This window comes from Canis aureus, unplaced genomic scaffold, assembly GCF_053574225.1.
Source record: "Canis aureus isolate CA01 unplaced genomic scaffold, VMU_Caureus_v.1.0 ptg000087l_RagTag, whole genome shotgun sequence".
Lineage (NCBI taxonomy): Eukaryota > Metazoa > Chordata > Mammalia > Carnivora > Canidae > Canis > Canis aureus.
The window spans coordinates 132,079-145,334 of record NW_027554428.1 but is presented as its reverse complement, the minus strand read 5'-3'; the positions used below and the strand labels follow the sequence as shown (position 1 = coordinate 145,334).

At 61.3% G+C, this 13,256-nt stretch overlaps 1 protein-coding gene across 1 annotated transcript; it reads right to left on the bottom strand.

Moving 5' to 3' along the window:
* Nucleotides 1–9,028: 9,028 nt before the first annotated feature.
* Nucleotides 9,029–11,803, bottom strand: LOC144309577 (testis-specific Y-encoded protein 3-like). The gene is made up of 6 exons (XM_077890658.1): nucleotides 11,317–11,803; nucleotides 10,512–10,589; nucleotides 10,239–10,350; nucleotides 9,950–10,095; nucleotides 9,772–9,856; nucleotides 9,029–9,051 (listed from the first exon to the last, which is right to left on the bottom strand). Exons 1-6 carry the CDS (start codon nucleotides 11,689–11,691, stop codon nucleotides 9,029–9,031), a joined length of 819 nt encoding a protein of 272 aa, XP_077746784.1. The 5' UTR covers nucleotides 11,692–11,803.
* Between the last annotated feature and the right edge of the window lie 1,453 nt (nucleotides 11,804–13,256).

Here is a 13,256-nt window from a genome sequence, read left to right as displayed (position 1 = left end):
GTCTTCATCTCATCGGCCTCCTGGTCGTCCGCTTCAAACTGCGTGCCCTGCTCAGATTCCTCCCCCGAGTCCTCCTCATGCTCACACTCCTCCTCCTCTCCCACCGCCTGAGACTCCCCCTCCCTCTGCCCCTCTTCCTCTGCCTCCTCACGGTTGTCAGCCGCCGCCCCGTCTACGACCTCGACCAGCACCATGGCGTCTTCCACCGCCAGCACCAACTCCACAAGCAGCGGGGCCTGCTCGGTCTCCCTCCCGGCGCTGGCTTCATGCACACGCTCCTGCACGGTCCCAACGCCTAGGGACTGCAGCGTCCCCTCATCCCTCGGGGTGCCTACGTCCCCGCGGGCCCCGGCTGCCTGAAGTCTCCATTGCAGCACGAAGCAGGGCCAGGATGCCGGGGCAAGCCCGGCTTCCCGGGACCCCGTCTCGCTCTCCATGGGGCCCCGGCCCGGTTCCCAACGCCCCCCCGCCCCCCCCGCCACGGGCCTGTAGGGAGCTGGGCCGCTGTGAGGGAAGGCGCTGGAGGTCCGAGTCCGCGAGTCCCCGCAGTGGCCCGGCTCGTGGCTGGCGGAAATACGCCCCCTAGGGCCGCCGCCGGGAGGCGCGGGCGAGAAGGCGGCGCAGGCGCAGAGCGGCTCCTGGCCTGCCGCCTGCTGCCAGGCACCTGTGCCCTGACTCACCGGGAGCTCCACCCCCGGGAGTGGAGTTACGTGCCGGACCTTGGCCCCAAGGAAGGCCCTGCCAATCAGGGGCAAGGCGGTGGGAGGGGCTCTGGGCGGTCCCGCCCTCCCACGACTAGCCCTGAGCCAGGGAGTCCAGGAGACCGAGCAGCCGCCTCGGCGGAGGTCGGGTCGGTGTCCTCCAGCCCCCGTCCGTGTCTCTGGCCATTTTCCTGGCCGACATCTGCCAGACGATGCCCAGGAGATCCCCGAGAGCGTGCCGCCCACTGCGTCCTGGGGCACCACCTGCCGGCACCGGAGCCTTTACATCCAGGAGGTCTCTTGAGGATGTGAAGAGCCAGAAAGAGTGTCACTCCCACTTTGCAGTTAAGAAGGAGAGCCGAAAACAAAGCCTTTGAATTCACAATTTGTCACTAACTCGTGAGGGATTTGAGGTTGCAGGGCAACCACGCGCGCGTCCTAAAGCCCGAGGAAAAGACGGGAGCTCTGGCTTACTTGGAGAGGACAACAGGCAGATGATGGTGACTAGAATTCATCCAGGGGAGTGTTCACTTGCAAGACAGTGAATCCCATGATGACCACAAAACCTGGGGAAGTCTGAAACATCTTGAGGGCTTTTCTCGCCTCGACCTTACAAGATGCATCACAGACAGCATTGGACAGAGTCCTTGCCGTGGAAAGTTCCCTTGACGGTACACACCAGGAGCAAAGGAACAGCAGCCACCACGAGAGGAGCCGGAGCAAGGCTCAGATCATGACCCCTATTATCCATATTGAATAACATCCTTCCGTCTGGGCCGAAAGATAAATAGCGCACTGAAACTTAGGGCATTGGTGAAAATGTGTTGTTGTTGGAGAAAAGGAAGAGATTTTGTAAAAAAATCTATTCAGCGGGAGGGACAGGCATGAGTGCCGTTGTTGGAGGAACGTTGGAGGAAGAATCAGGAGACTTCTCAGTCCAGAGCCTTGAGAGCTGACCACGCTGTCTGCCTGGGAGGCACAGAGCAGGGTATGACGTGATCAATTTCCCATCCCTGGCGTTTTTGCCCAAAAAGAGAGCACAACTCCTATCTACACACGAGAAAGCATCAGATACATGTGAACTGAGAGACAGTCTACACTTATCGGTTGCTAGTATCTTCAAAATTGTCAACATCTTCAACAATTAGGAAAGACAAAAGAAGTGTCACGGAAACGAAAGCCATGTGACAACTAAGTGTAATGTGCTATCACACACAGGTGTCCAGCGGAAGAAGCACCTTCCTTGGAAAACCTGGCGGAATCTGAGTGCCGTCTGTAGTTTAGTCCTAGTGTACACATGTGGGTCTCTTCGTTTTTATCATTGGAGCGTGGTCAGGAGATGTTCACCTCTGAGGGAGACGGATGAAGGGTGTACAGAAACTTTCTGCACTGCGTTTACAAGTCTGTACTTTGAAAATCATCCCGACCATATGCAGTACCTTGTGGTCTCAGCTATGTATTTCAAGGGTTTGGGTTGATTCTGCCTTGCATTTTTTATGTTTTATAGAGGGTGGCTGTTCAGGTTACCTGCTCTTTCTCTGTTGTTGGAAATAGAAGCACTCATCTACCAAAAAATGAATGAATGAATGAATGAATGAATGGCAAAATGAATCAATCAATCAATCAATGAATCAGTCAGTCAATCAATCGAGGAAGTCTGGCCGGAGGCAGGCGGCAGGCCATGCAGGAGCCCTTCCTTACTAGGCCTGGGGGAGGGCCCCGCATTCACTGGGCGGTGCCCCGGCCCTGCGCCACGCTGTGCGGTTGTGTATCCCTCCTGGACCTGCACGATGGGGCAGGCAGTCCTAAGTGAGCCAGGTAGGATCTGGCTCCCACGGACACAGTCCCCCATCCACCACAGGCTCTCCTGCCACTCACCACCCTCAGCCACACAGCCAGGGTGGTGTGGAGTGTGCGGACCTTCAGGGGGATCGGGGGCCAGACCTCGTGCGCTCTGCGAGGTCTGCTGAGTCCCTGAGGCCTCTATGCTCCCTGCCCCTCCTTGACTGGAACCATATGGGACGCCTCGGGCCGCCACCAAAAAAGTAGTGCACCCCGTTGCAACAGTACAGGCACTGGGTCCCGAAAGGAAAGAATTGGGGTCTCCTTCAGAGGCAGACGGACTCAGACGCCCAGCTCATCTTGGTTATTTTTATTTACTCAAATTCTCGTTCGTTTGTTTATTGATTGATTGATTGATTGATTGATTAGTGAGATGCATACACACAAACACAAACACACACAGGATCTTGTGTTTCTAACTTTTAATGAAAGTTACATGCTCCTGGAGCCCCATCATGTGTCTGACGTGTCAGCACCACAGCGTCGTCCTCAGTGATCTCCTCTGCAGGAGAGCCGTGTTGACCGCTGGCATCCATCTGTATGTGTGCGACGGCTGTGGACAAGTGTGCCGTCGCCTCATATTCATCTCGGCATCTTGAAGCTCCCTGGCAGGGACAGAAACACCCAGGGCCTCAGGTACACGCAGAGACACAGACAGCCAGGCGGCCATGACACAAGTCTGTATGGTCTCTGGGCCAAGGGGCCGACGCACGAGTGATTCTCGGCCTGGCTCCAATGGCTATGATTCTCCTGGCCCCCGCAGCGCCCCCGCCCCGAGCACGGGGGTTCTGGCCTTTAGGTTTCCTCCACGCACGCGCCCACGGAATTCAAACTCGTGCTCCTTAATGTCGGCATGCTGGCCAGGGTTCCTTGTGTGCCTTTTGGGCGGCGGAGGGGACGCCAATGGAGACCGAGGGGATCGCTGCAGTGATTCCACCCCCGCCTAGCGCCTCGTTGCAAAGTTTCGCCTACGCACGGTGTCAAGGGCGGCAGGGACACCTTGGCCGTGCCCACCACGTCTGGCAGGTACTCGGGCACCGGAGGACGGGGTTCAGGGCCCGCCAGGACCATTCGCACAGGCGGTGCGGCTCGGCTGGCTTTGTTTCTCTGGCACGGCTCATTGCAATGACAGAGCCCTTTCCCAATGTCTTGAGCTTCCCCAGGCACGAGCCCTTTGGCACGGCCCTCCCCAGCCTCCCGGGTTCAGGGGATGAGGCCAACTTGACCTGGGGTCACTCCCCGTCAGGGCCACCCGCAGCCTCAGTGTGTCAGCCAAAGTCCCCCGAGATCCCCCCTTGCCACGCCCACACCCTCGGCTCCTCACCTGTCCTCTGTGGCTTCCCTCTCCCGGCGCCTTCTTCCTCTCGTAGTACTTGAGGACATTGGGCCACAGGTCATCCATGATGAGCTGCAGGAAAAGAGAGAGCGGGACTCACATCCCCACCCGGGAGCAGCTGGGGGACCCAGCGAGCTCACTGACCCAGTCTGTCACAGGGCCCCACCTCAGCGATCCTGCCTGACCCGGCAAGGTGGGTGGCCACAGAACCAGTTGAAGAAGTTAAGGCCCGTTGTCGTGGGTCTGGCGGCGGGTCTAGGCCTCCCGTTCGTAGTGCTGCGACCACTGGATGGGAGTGGAGTGCGACGCTCTGTAGCCTGCAGGGCAACCGGCACGTGAGACGGTGCTGCACGGTGAACCCGGTTCCACCGTCCACCCGCCGCTTCCAGGCAGGCCTGCAGGCCGGCAGGCAGGCAGGCAGGCAGGCAGGCCGGCAGGCAGTCATGCCGAGCTGTCTTACCAGCAGCACTGACGACATACTCCTTCACGAGGACTTCGTTCTGGAAGTAGGAGTTCTTGCCAAAGAACAGCAGGATCCTGCGGCAGGCACTGGGAAAGGTGACTTCCTGCACCTGCCGACAAATGGGGGACACGGGGACGGGGTTGGGGGTTCCCGGGGAGCGTGGTGACACCTCTGTGCTGAAGCCTCCCCCTTGCAGCCTCAGCTCGCCAATCACGTGTCCTAGCCTCTCGCCTCCCGACCCAGGACCCTCTTCCGCGCCCTGGGCCTGACCTTCAGGTTCGTCATGAAGCGAAGCATGCGCAGATCTTGCTCACTGATCACGGCTGACAGCTGGGGGTGGTTCCCAAACTGCTTTAGGTCAAGGAGCCTTCCGGGGCTGGAGATGCGAGAGCTACAACAACGCCGCAGGCCCGCACAGCAGCGTGGCCCTGGCGCCCCTGCCCTCCCGCCGGCTCCCGGGCCATCCGCACAGGCTGCACCGAGCACGGCCCGCTGGGCCTTGGGCTGCTGCCCATGTGCGCGCTGCCACGGGACGGGAGCGGTGTATCCCGAGACACGCCCCTCCCCGCACCCCGTCCACCGCACATGCCTGTGGGCCCACGGCAAGGCACAGTGGGCTGCTCCCGGGACGGCGCACGTCCCTGGCTCGGGGCGACCAGGTCAGAGGTGGGCACACGCAGCCCCCTGGCTGCAGCAGTGTGCCGAGGCGAAAAGGGGCTTTGCGGGGAGCCGCGGCCAGTGCGGAGACCCTGCTGCCACTCCCACGTGTGACCCGGACCGCATGTCGTCCCGCGCACTTGACACTCGCTGCCTCTGGGGACGATCCAGCCCAGGAGGAGCCCACCCTCAAGCGGGCTCCCAAGGCTGTGGCGATCACCGGGGCATGAGCGTCGTCGCCACTCCCACCCCGGGACGGGCGGGGAGCGTTCACCAATGCTGTCCGAGGGATGCCCATACCCCACAGCGCCCCTGCCCTCCTCACGGCCCGCTTGGCTCCGGCCCCCCCACCCCCAGCCCCCCACGTCCCCCCACCCGCGTCACCTTGGGGTCCTTGCCCCACAGCAGCAAGGATACAGCCTTGGCCCAGAAGCCACGGATGCCCTGCATGTGGGCGCTTCGCTGTTGCAGGCGATGGTGCCTTCTCTGACCCAGCCTGAGCTGGAACGGAGCAAAGGAGCGCCTGCCTCTTCCATTGGTGGGCTCCATGTCTGCCCGCAGCGCCTCGAGAGCCTCCAGCGGGCACTCCAATGGACTCGGCCCTGCCTCTGGATGCTCTGACCCTTGCTGCTGCTCTTGCAGCTCCCTGGCGCCTTCCTCTCCCTGGCCCTCCTCCATGGCCTCCTCCGGCTTATGTGCCTCTTCCTGAAGATTCGCCTCCTCCTCCAGCATGTACTCCGTCTCAGACATGACGGCCTCCTCCTCAGCCTCCCCCTCTTCCTCGTGAGCCATCGCCACATCCTCGGCGTCGTCCTGCTCGGAGTCATCGTCCACCTCAGGCCTGTCGTCTTCAGTCTCCTCGTCGTCGTCAGTCCCGGTCTCCTCATCAGATTCCTCGGGGTCAGTCTTCTTCTCATCGGCCTCCTGGTCTTCCGCTTCAAACTGCGTGCCCTGCTCAGATTCCTCCCCCGAGTCCTCCTCATGCTCACACTCCTCCTCCTCTCCCACCGCCTGAGACTCCCCCTCCCTCTGCCCCTCTTCCTCTGCCTCCTCACGGTTGTCAGCCGCCGCCCCGTCTACGACCTCGACCAGCACCATGGCGTCTTCCACCGCCAGCACCAACTCCACAAGCAGCGGGGCCTGCTCGGTCTCCCTCCCGGCGCTGGCTTCATGCACACGCTCCTGCACGGTCCCAACGCCTAGGGACTGCAGCGTCCCCTCATCCCTCGGGGTGCCTACGTCCCCGCGGGCCCCGGCTGCCTGAAGTCTCCATTGCAGCACGAAGCAGGGCCAGGATGCCGGGGCAAGCCCGGCTTCCCGGGACCCCGTCTCGCTCTCCATGGGGCCCCGGCCCGGTTCCCAACGCCCCCCCGCCCCCCCCGCCACGGGCCTGTAGGGAGCTGGGCCGCTGTGAGGGAAGGCGCTGGAGGTCCGAGTCCGCGAGTCCCCGCAGTGGCCCGGCTCGTGGCTGGCGGAAATACGCCCCCTAGGGCCGCCGCCGGGAGGCGCGGGCGAGAAGGCGGCGCAGGCGCAGAGCGGCTCCTGGCCTGCCGCCTGCTGCCAGGCACCTGTGCCCTGACTCACCGGGAGCTCCACCCCCGGGAGTGGAGTTACGTGCCGGACCTTGGCCCCAAGGAAGGCCCTGCCAATCAGGGGCAAGGCGGTGGGAGGGGCTCTGGGCGGTCCCGCCCTCCCACGACTAGCCCTGAGCCAGGGAGTCCAGGAGACCGAGCAGCCGCCTCGGCGGAGGTCGGGTCGGTGTCCTCCAGCCCCCGTCCGTGTCTCTGGCCATTTTCCTGGCCGACATCTGCCAGACGATGCCCAGGAGATCCCCGAGAGCGTGCCGCCCACTGCGTCCTGGGGCACCACCTGCCGGCACCGGAGCCTTTACATCCAGGAGGTCTCTTGAGGATGTGAAGAGCCAGAAAGAGTGTCACTCCCACTTTGCAGTTAAGAAGGAGAGCCGAAAACAAAGCCTTTGAATTCACAATTTGTCACTAACTCGTGAGGGATTTGAGGTTGCAGGGCAACCACGCGCGCGTCCTAAAGCCCGAGGAAAAGACGGGAGCTCTGGCTTACTTGGAGAGGACAACAGGCAGATGATGGTGACTAGAATTCATCCAGGGGAGTGTTCACTTGCAAGACAGTGAATCCCATGATGACCACAAAACCTGGGGAAGTCTGAAACATCTTGAGGGCTTTTCTCGCCTCGACCTTACAAGATGCATCACAGACAGCATTGGACAGAGTCCTTGCCGTGGAAAGTTCCCTTGACGGTACACACCAGGAGCAAAGGAACAGCAGCCACCACGAGAGGAGCCGGAGCAAGGCTCAGATCATGACCCCTATTATCCATATTGAATAACATCCTTCCGTCTGGGCCGAAAGATAAATAGCGCACTGAAACTTAGGGCATTGGTGAAAATGTGTTGTTGTTGGAGAAAAGGAAGAGATTTTGTAAAAAAATCTATTCAGCGGGAGGGACAGGCATGAGTGCCGTTGTTGGAGGAACGTTGGAGGAAGAATCAGGAGACTTCTCAGTCCAGAGCCTTGAGAGCTGACCACGCTGTCTGCCTGGGAGGCACAGAGCAGGGTATGACGTGATCAATTTCCCATCCCTGGCGTTTTTGCCCAAAAAGAGAGCACAACTCCTATCTACACACGAGAAAGCATCAGATACAAGTGAACTGAGAGACAGTCTACACTTATCGGTTGCTAGTATTCTTCAAAATTGTCAACATCTTCAACAATTAGGAAAGACAAAAGAAGTGTCACGGAAACGAAAGCCATGTGACAACTAAGTGTAATGTGCTATCACACACAGGTGTCCAGCGGAAGAAGCACCTTCCTTGGAAAACCTGGCGGAATCTGAGTGCCGTCTGTAGTTTAGTCCTAGTGTACACATGTGGGTCTCTTCGTTTTTATCATTGGAGCGTGGTCAGGAGATGTTCACCTCTGAGGGAGACGGATGAAGTGTGTACAGAAACTTTCTGCACTGCGTTTACAAGTCTGTACTTTGAAAATCATCCCGACCATATGCAGTACCTTGTGGTCTCAGCTATGTATTTCAAGGGTTTGGGTTGATTCTGCCTTGCATTTTTTTATGTTTTATAGAGGGTGGCTGTTCAGGTTACCTGCTCTTTCTCTGTTGTTGGAAATAGAAGCACTCATCTACCAAAAAATGAATGAATGAATGAATGAATGAATGGCAAAATGAATCAATCAATCAATCAATGAATCAGTCAGTCAATCAATCGAGGAAGTCTGGCCGGAGGCAGGCGGCAGGCCATGCAGGAGCCCTTCCTTACTAGGCCTGGGGGAGGGCCCCGCATTCACTGGGCGGTGCCCCGGCCCCTGCGCCACGCTGTGCGGTTGTGTATCCCTCCTGGACCTGCACGATGGGGCAGGCAGTCCTAAGTGAGCCAGGTAGGATCTGGCTCCCACGGACACAGTCCCCCATCCACCACAGGCTCTCCTGCCACTCACCACCCTCAGCCACACAGCCAGGGTGGTGTGGAGTGTGCGGACCTTCAGGGGGATCGGGGGCCAGACCTCGTGCGCTCTGCGAGGTCTGCTGAGTCCCTGAGGCCTCTATGCTCCCTGCCCCTCCTTGACTGGAACCATATGGGACGCCTCGGGCCGCCACCAAACAAGTAGTGCACCCCGTTGCAACAGTACAGGCACTGGGTCCCGAAAGGAAAGAATTGGGGTCTCCTTCAGAGGCAGACGGACTCAGACGCCCAGCTCATCTTGGTTATTTTTATTTACTCAAATTCTCGTTCGTTTGTTTATTGATTGATTGATTGATTGATTAGTGAGATGCATACACACAAACACAAACACACACAGGATCTTGTGTTTCTAACTTTTAATGAAAGTTACATGGCTCCTGGAGCCCCATCATGTGTCTGACGTGTCAGCACCACAGCGTCGTCCTCAGTGATCTCCTCTGCAGGAGAGCCGTGTTGACCGCTGGCATCCATCTGTATGTGTGCGACGGCTGTGGACAAGTGTGCCGTCGCCTCATATTCATCTCGGCATCTTGAAGCTCCCTGGCAGGGACAGAAACACCCAGGGCCTCAGGTACACGCAGAGACACAGACAGCCAGGCGGCCATGACACAAGTCTGTATGGTCTCTGGGCCAAGGGGCCGACGCACGAGTGATTCTCGGCCTGGCTCCAATGGCTATGCTTCTCCTGGCCCCCGCAGCGCCCCCGCCCCGAGCACGGGGGGTTCTGCCTTTAGGTTTCCTCCACGCACGCGCCCACGGAATTCAAACTCGTGCTCCTTAATGTCGGCATGCTGGCCAGGGTTCTCTGTGTGCCTTTTGGGCGGCGGAGGGGACGCCAATGGAGACCGAGGGGATCGCTGCAGTGATTCCACCCCCGCCTAGCGCCTCGTTGCAAAGTTTCGCCTACGCACGGTGTCAAGGGCGGCAGGGACACCTTGGCCGTGCCCACACGTCTGGCGGTACTCGGGCACCGGAGGACGGGGTTCAGGGCCCCGCCAGGACCATTCGCACAGGCGGTGCGGCTCGGCTGGCTTTGTTTCTCTGGCACGGCTCATTGCAATGACAGAGCCCTTTCCCAATGTCTTGAGCTTCCCCAGGCACGAGCCCTTTGGCACGGCCCTTCCCCAGCCTCCCGGGTTCAGGGGGATGATGCCAACTTGACCTGGGGTCACTCCCCGTCAGGGCCACCCGCAGCCTCAGTGTGTCAGCCAAAGTCCCCCGAGATCCCCCCTTTCCACGCCCACACCCTCGGCTCCTCACCTGTCCTCCTGTGGCTTCCCTCTCCCGGCGCCTTCTTCCTCTCGTAGTACTTGAGGACATTGGGCCACAGGTCATCCATGATGAGCTGGCAGGAAAGAGAGAGCGGGACTCACATCCCCACCCGGAGCAGCTGGGGGACCCAGCGAGCTCACTGACCCAGTCTGTCACAGGGCCCCACCTCAGCGATCCTGCCTGACCCGGCAAGGTGGTGGCCACAGAACCAGTTGAAGAAGTTAAGGCCGTTGTCGTGGGTCTGGCGGCGGTAGGCCTCCCGTTCGTAGTGCTGCGACCACTGGATGGGAGTGGAGTGCGACGCTCTGTAGCCTGCAGGGCAACCGGCACGTGAGACGGTGCTGCACGGTGAACCCGGTTCCACCGTCCACCCGCCGCTTCCAGGCAGGCCTGCAGGCCGGCAGGCAGGCAGGCAGGCAGGCAGGCCGGCAGGCAGTCATGCCGAGCTGTCTTACCAGCAGCACTGACGACATACTCCTTCACGAGGACTTCGTTCTGGAAGTAGGAGTTCTTGCCAAAGAACAGCAGGATCCTGCGGCAGGCACTGGGAAAGGTGACTTCCTGCACCTGCCGACAAATGGGGGACACGGAGACGGGGTTGGGGGTTCCCGGGGAGCGTGGTGACACCTCTGTGCTGAGGCCTCCCCCTGGCAGCCTCAGCTCGCCAATCACGTGTCCTAGCCTCTCGCCTCCCGACCCAGGACCCTCTTCCGCGCCCTGGGCCTGACCTTCAGGTTCGTCATGAAGCGAAGCATGCGCAGATCTTGCTCACTGATCACGGCTGACAGCTGGGGGTGGTTCCCAAACTGCTTTAGGTCAAGGAGCCTTCCGGGGCTGGAGATGCGAGAGCTACAACAACGCCGCAGGCCCGCACAGCAGCGTGGCCCTGGCGCCCCTGCCCTCCCGCCGGCTCCCGGGCCATCCGCACAGGCTGCACCGAGCACGGCCCGCTGGGCCTCGGGCTGCTGCCCATGTGCGCGCTGCCACGGGACGGGAGCTGTGTATCCCGAGACACGCCCCTCCCCGCACCCCGTCCACCGCACATGCCTGTGGCCCCACGGCAAGGCACAGTGGGCTGCTCCCGGGACGGCGCACGTCCCTGGCTCTGGGCGACCAGGTCAGAGGTGGGCACACGCAGCCCCCTGGCTGCAGCAGTGTGCCGAGGCGAAAAGGGGCTTTGCGGGGAGCCGCGGCCAGTGCGGAGACCCTGCTGCCACTCCCACGTGTGACCCGGACCGCATGTCGTCCCGCGCACTTGACACTCGCTGCCTCTGGGGACGATCCAGCCCAGGAGGAGCCCACCCTCAAGCGGGCTCCCAAGGCTGTGGCGATCACCGGGGCATGAGCGTCGTCGCCACTCCCACCCCGGGACGGGCGGGGAGCGTTCACCAATGCTGTCCGAGGGATGCCCATACCCCACAGCGCCCCTGCCCTCCTCACGGCCCGCTTGGCTCCGGCCCCCCCACCCCCAGCCCCCCACGTCCCCCCCACCCGCGTCACCTTGGGGTCCTTGCCCCACAGCAGCAAGGATACAGCCTTGGCCCAGAAGCCACGGATGCCCTGCATGTGGGCGCTTCGCTGTTGCAGGCGATGGTGCCTTCTCTGACCCAGCCTGAGCTGGAACGGAGCAAAGGAGCGCCTGCCTCTTCCATTGGTGGGCTCCATGTCTGCCCGCAGCGCCTCGAGAGCCTCCAGCGGGCACTCCAACGGACTCGGCCCTGCCTCTGGATGCTCTGACCCTTGCTGCTGCTCTTGCAGCTCCCTGGCGCCTTCCTCTCCCTGGCCCTCCTCCATGGCCTCCTCCGGCTTATGTGCCTCTTCCTGAAGATTCGCCTCCTCCTCCAGCATGTACTCCGTCTCAGACATGACGGCCTCCTCCTCAGCCTCCCCCTCTTCCTCGTGAGCCATCGCCACATCCTCGGCGTCGTCCTGCTCGGAGTCATCGTCCACCTCAGGCCTGTCGTCTTCAGTCTCCTCGTCGTCGTCAGTCCCGGTCTCCTCATCAGATTCCTCGGGGTCAGTCTTCATCTCATCGGCCTCCTGGTCGTCCGCTTCAAACTGCGTGCCCTGCTCAGATTCCTCCCCCGAGTCCTCCTCATGCTCACACTCCTCCTCCTCTCCCACCGCCTGAGACTCCCCCTCCCTCTGCCCCTCTTCCTCTGCCTCCTCACGGTTGTCAGCCGCCGCCCCGTCTACGACCTCGACCAGCACCATGGCGTCTTCCACCGCCAGCACCAACTCCACAAGCAGCGGGGCCTGCTCGGTCTCCCTCCCGGCGCTGGCTTCATGCACACGCTCCTGCACGGTCCCAACGCCTAGGGACTGCAGCGTCCCCTCATCCCTCGGGGTGCCTACGTCCCCGCGGGCCCCGGCTGCCTGAAGTCTCCATTGCAGCACGAAGCAGGGCCAGGATGCCGGGGCAAGCCCGGCTTCCCGGGACCCCGTCTCGCTCTCCATGGGGCCCCGGCCCGGTTCCCAACGCCCCCCCGCCCCCCCCGCCACGGGCCTGTAGGGAGCTGGGCCGCTGTGAGGGAAGGCGCTGGAGGTCCGAGTCCGCGAGTCCCCGCAGTGGCCCGGCTCGTGGCTGGCGGAAATACGCCCCCTAGGGCCGCCGCCGGGAGGCGCGGGCGAGAAGGCGGCGCAGGCGCAGAGCGGCTCCTGGCCTGCCGCCTGCTGCCAGGCACCTGTGCCCTGACTCACCGGGAGCTCCACCCCCGGGAGTGGAGTTACCTGCCGGACCTTGGCCCCAAGGAAGGCCCTGCCAATCAGGGGCAAGGCGGTGGGAGGGGCTCTGGGCGGTCCCGCCCTCCCACGACTAGCCCTGAGCCAGGGAGTCCAGGAGACCGAGCAGCCGCCTCGGCGGAGGTCGGGTCGGTGTCCTCCAGCCCCCGTCCGTGTCTCTGGCCATTTTCCTGGCCGACATCTGCCAGACGATGCCCAGGAGATCCCCGAGAGCGTGCCGCCCACTGCGTCCTGGGGCACCACCTGCCGGCACCGGAGCCTTTACATCCAGGAGGTCTCTTGAGGATGTGAAGAGCCAGAAAGAGTGTCACTCCCACTTTGCAGTTAAGAAGGAGAGCCGAAAACAAAGCCTTTGAATTCACAATTTGTCACTAACTCGTGAGGGATTTGAGGTTGCAGGGCAACCACGCGCGCGTCCTAAAGCCCGAGGAAAAGACGGGAGCTCTGGCTTACTTGGAGAGGACAACAGGCAGATGATGGTGACTAGAATTCATCCAGGGGAGTGTTCACTTGCAAGACAGTGAATCCCATGATGACCACGAAACCTGGGGAAGTCTGAAACATCTTGAGGGCTTTTCTCGCCTCGACCTTACAAGATGCATCACAGACAGCATTGGACAGAGTCCTTGCCGTGGAAAGTTCCCTTGACGGTACACACCAGGAGCAAAGGAACAGCAGCCACCACGAGAGGAGCCGGAGCAAGGCTCAGATCATGACCCCTATTATCCATA

Bases quoted from the DNA above. Each gene is read 5' to 3' on its own strand.
- LOC144309577 (XM_077890658.1), bottom strand. From the start codon at position 11,691: ATGGCTCACGAGGAAGAGGGGGAGGCTGAGGAGGAGGCCGTCATGTCT. The intron at 10,351-10,511 runs GTCAGGCCCAGG...ATTTGTCGGCAG, and splicing joins GCTTCATGACGAACCTGAAG to GTGCAGGAAGTCACCTTTCC. The intron at 9,052-9,771 runs GTGAGGAGCCGA...TGTCCCTGCCAG, and splicing joins GGGAAGCCACAGGAGGACAG to GGAGCTTCAAGATGCCGAGA.